Consider the following 1,194-nt stretch of genomic DNA (forward strand, 5'->3'; position numbering starts at 1 on the left):
GAACTTTATTACGTATACGGCATAAAAGGTCCTGGGCAACAGAGTCTCAATTTGCTCGCTACTTGTCGAATATAGACTAAATGGCTTGAAATATACACATGCTAGTTTAAGCACAGCTATAAGCGTGTATGTATTTACATTTACATGCACATTCATTTCAAACAAAGACAATAATTTTGTCGAACTATGGGCATCAGTATACATTTGACATACAAAGATGTATGTCACAATCAGAAATAGACCAACTCCTATGCAGATAAAGCCAACAATTCCCTTTCACAAGACTACCAAGGCATACACCCATTCAGCGTACATACCCATCAGCCGTGGCAACCTCAACTGCATTCTTTGCTTCGGCATCACTATCGCCACCCACTGTCACCGTTTGGGCCGTATCTTTATCTGCTCCTTTACCCTCTGTAGCCGTGGTGTGTGTGAGCATGTGTTTAGCCAGGTTGCTCTCCCTCATATAGGACATCGCACATCCTGGCCAATTGCATACATACGGCTTAGTGGATACATTCGTGACTTGGGCAGTTAATTTTGTATCGCGATTCGGCTTGTGTGTGAGGATATGCTTGTCAAGATTCCGTTGTCGTACGTACGACATCCCACACCCAGGCCAGTCACAGACAAGTGGCTTATCCGACACAGAGGCGAGTGTTGCTTTGTGATGCTTCCCCACTTTCGACGGGAGATATCTGTGAGAAGTTAGAGCCAATTTAGAGGATGAATGTATAATATACGCACGATTATATGTTCGTAATGTTCGAACACAACATCTCTAATGTGTACATTTTGACCAAACGTGCATATACGATCAATATGACACTTGCATTACTCATCTTATCGACAAAGTGTATATTCCACGTCGAAGGCATGATTCACGACACGACAGCTACACAGTTAACGTGAGGTGTACAGCTGCCTTGTCAACAGTGACACGGCATGAGATCGTTTGCACTTGGGCGTTGAAAGGGAAAGGCAGACATCGATTGCATCTCCATTTTCAGGATGCACAACTATCACATGTAGAGTTTTAGGTGACAAGCAATGCGCTTGTGACTGAACCGCCGATGCAAGAGTAGACCCCTTGTATTGCAGTTGCTATTGAGATATGTGTGTGTGTGAGTATATATATATATATATAAATATATATAAACAAATATATATATATGTGTGTGTGTGTGTGTG

At 42.4% G+C, this 1,194-nt stretch overlaps 1 protein-coding gene across 1 annotated transcript; it reads right to left on the reverse strand.

Moving 5' to 3' along the window:
- Positions 1–304: 304 nt before the first annotated feature.
- SARC_16435 (hypothetical protein) lies at positions 305–701 on the reverse strand (the record flags this gene model as incomplete). Its single annotated transcript, XM_014289458.1, has 1 exon — positions 305–701. A coding segment is annotated over one exon (397 nt), but the record flags the coding sequence as incomplete, so codon positions are not given.
- Positions 702–1,194: the final 493 nt, after the last annotated feature.

This window comes from Sphaeroforma arctica, assembly GCF_001186125.1.
Source record: "Sphaeroforma arctica JP610 unplaced genomic scaffold supercont1.8075, whole genome shotgun sequence".
Lineage (NCBI taxonomy): Eukaryota > Ichthyosporea > Ichthyophonida > Sphaeroforma > Sphaeroforma arctica.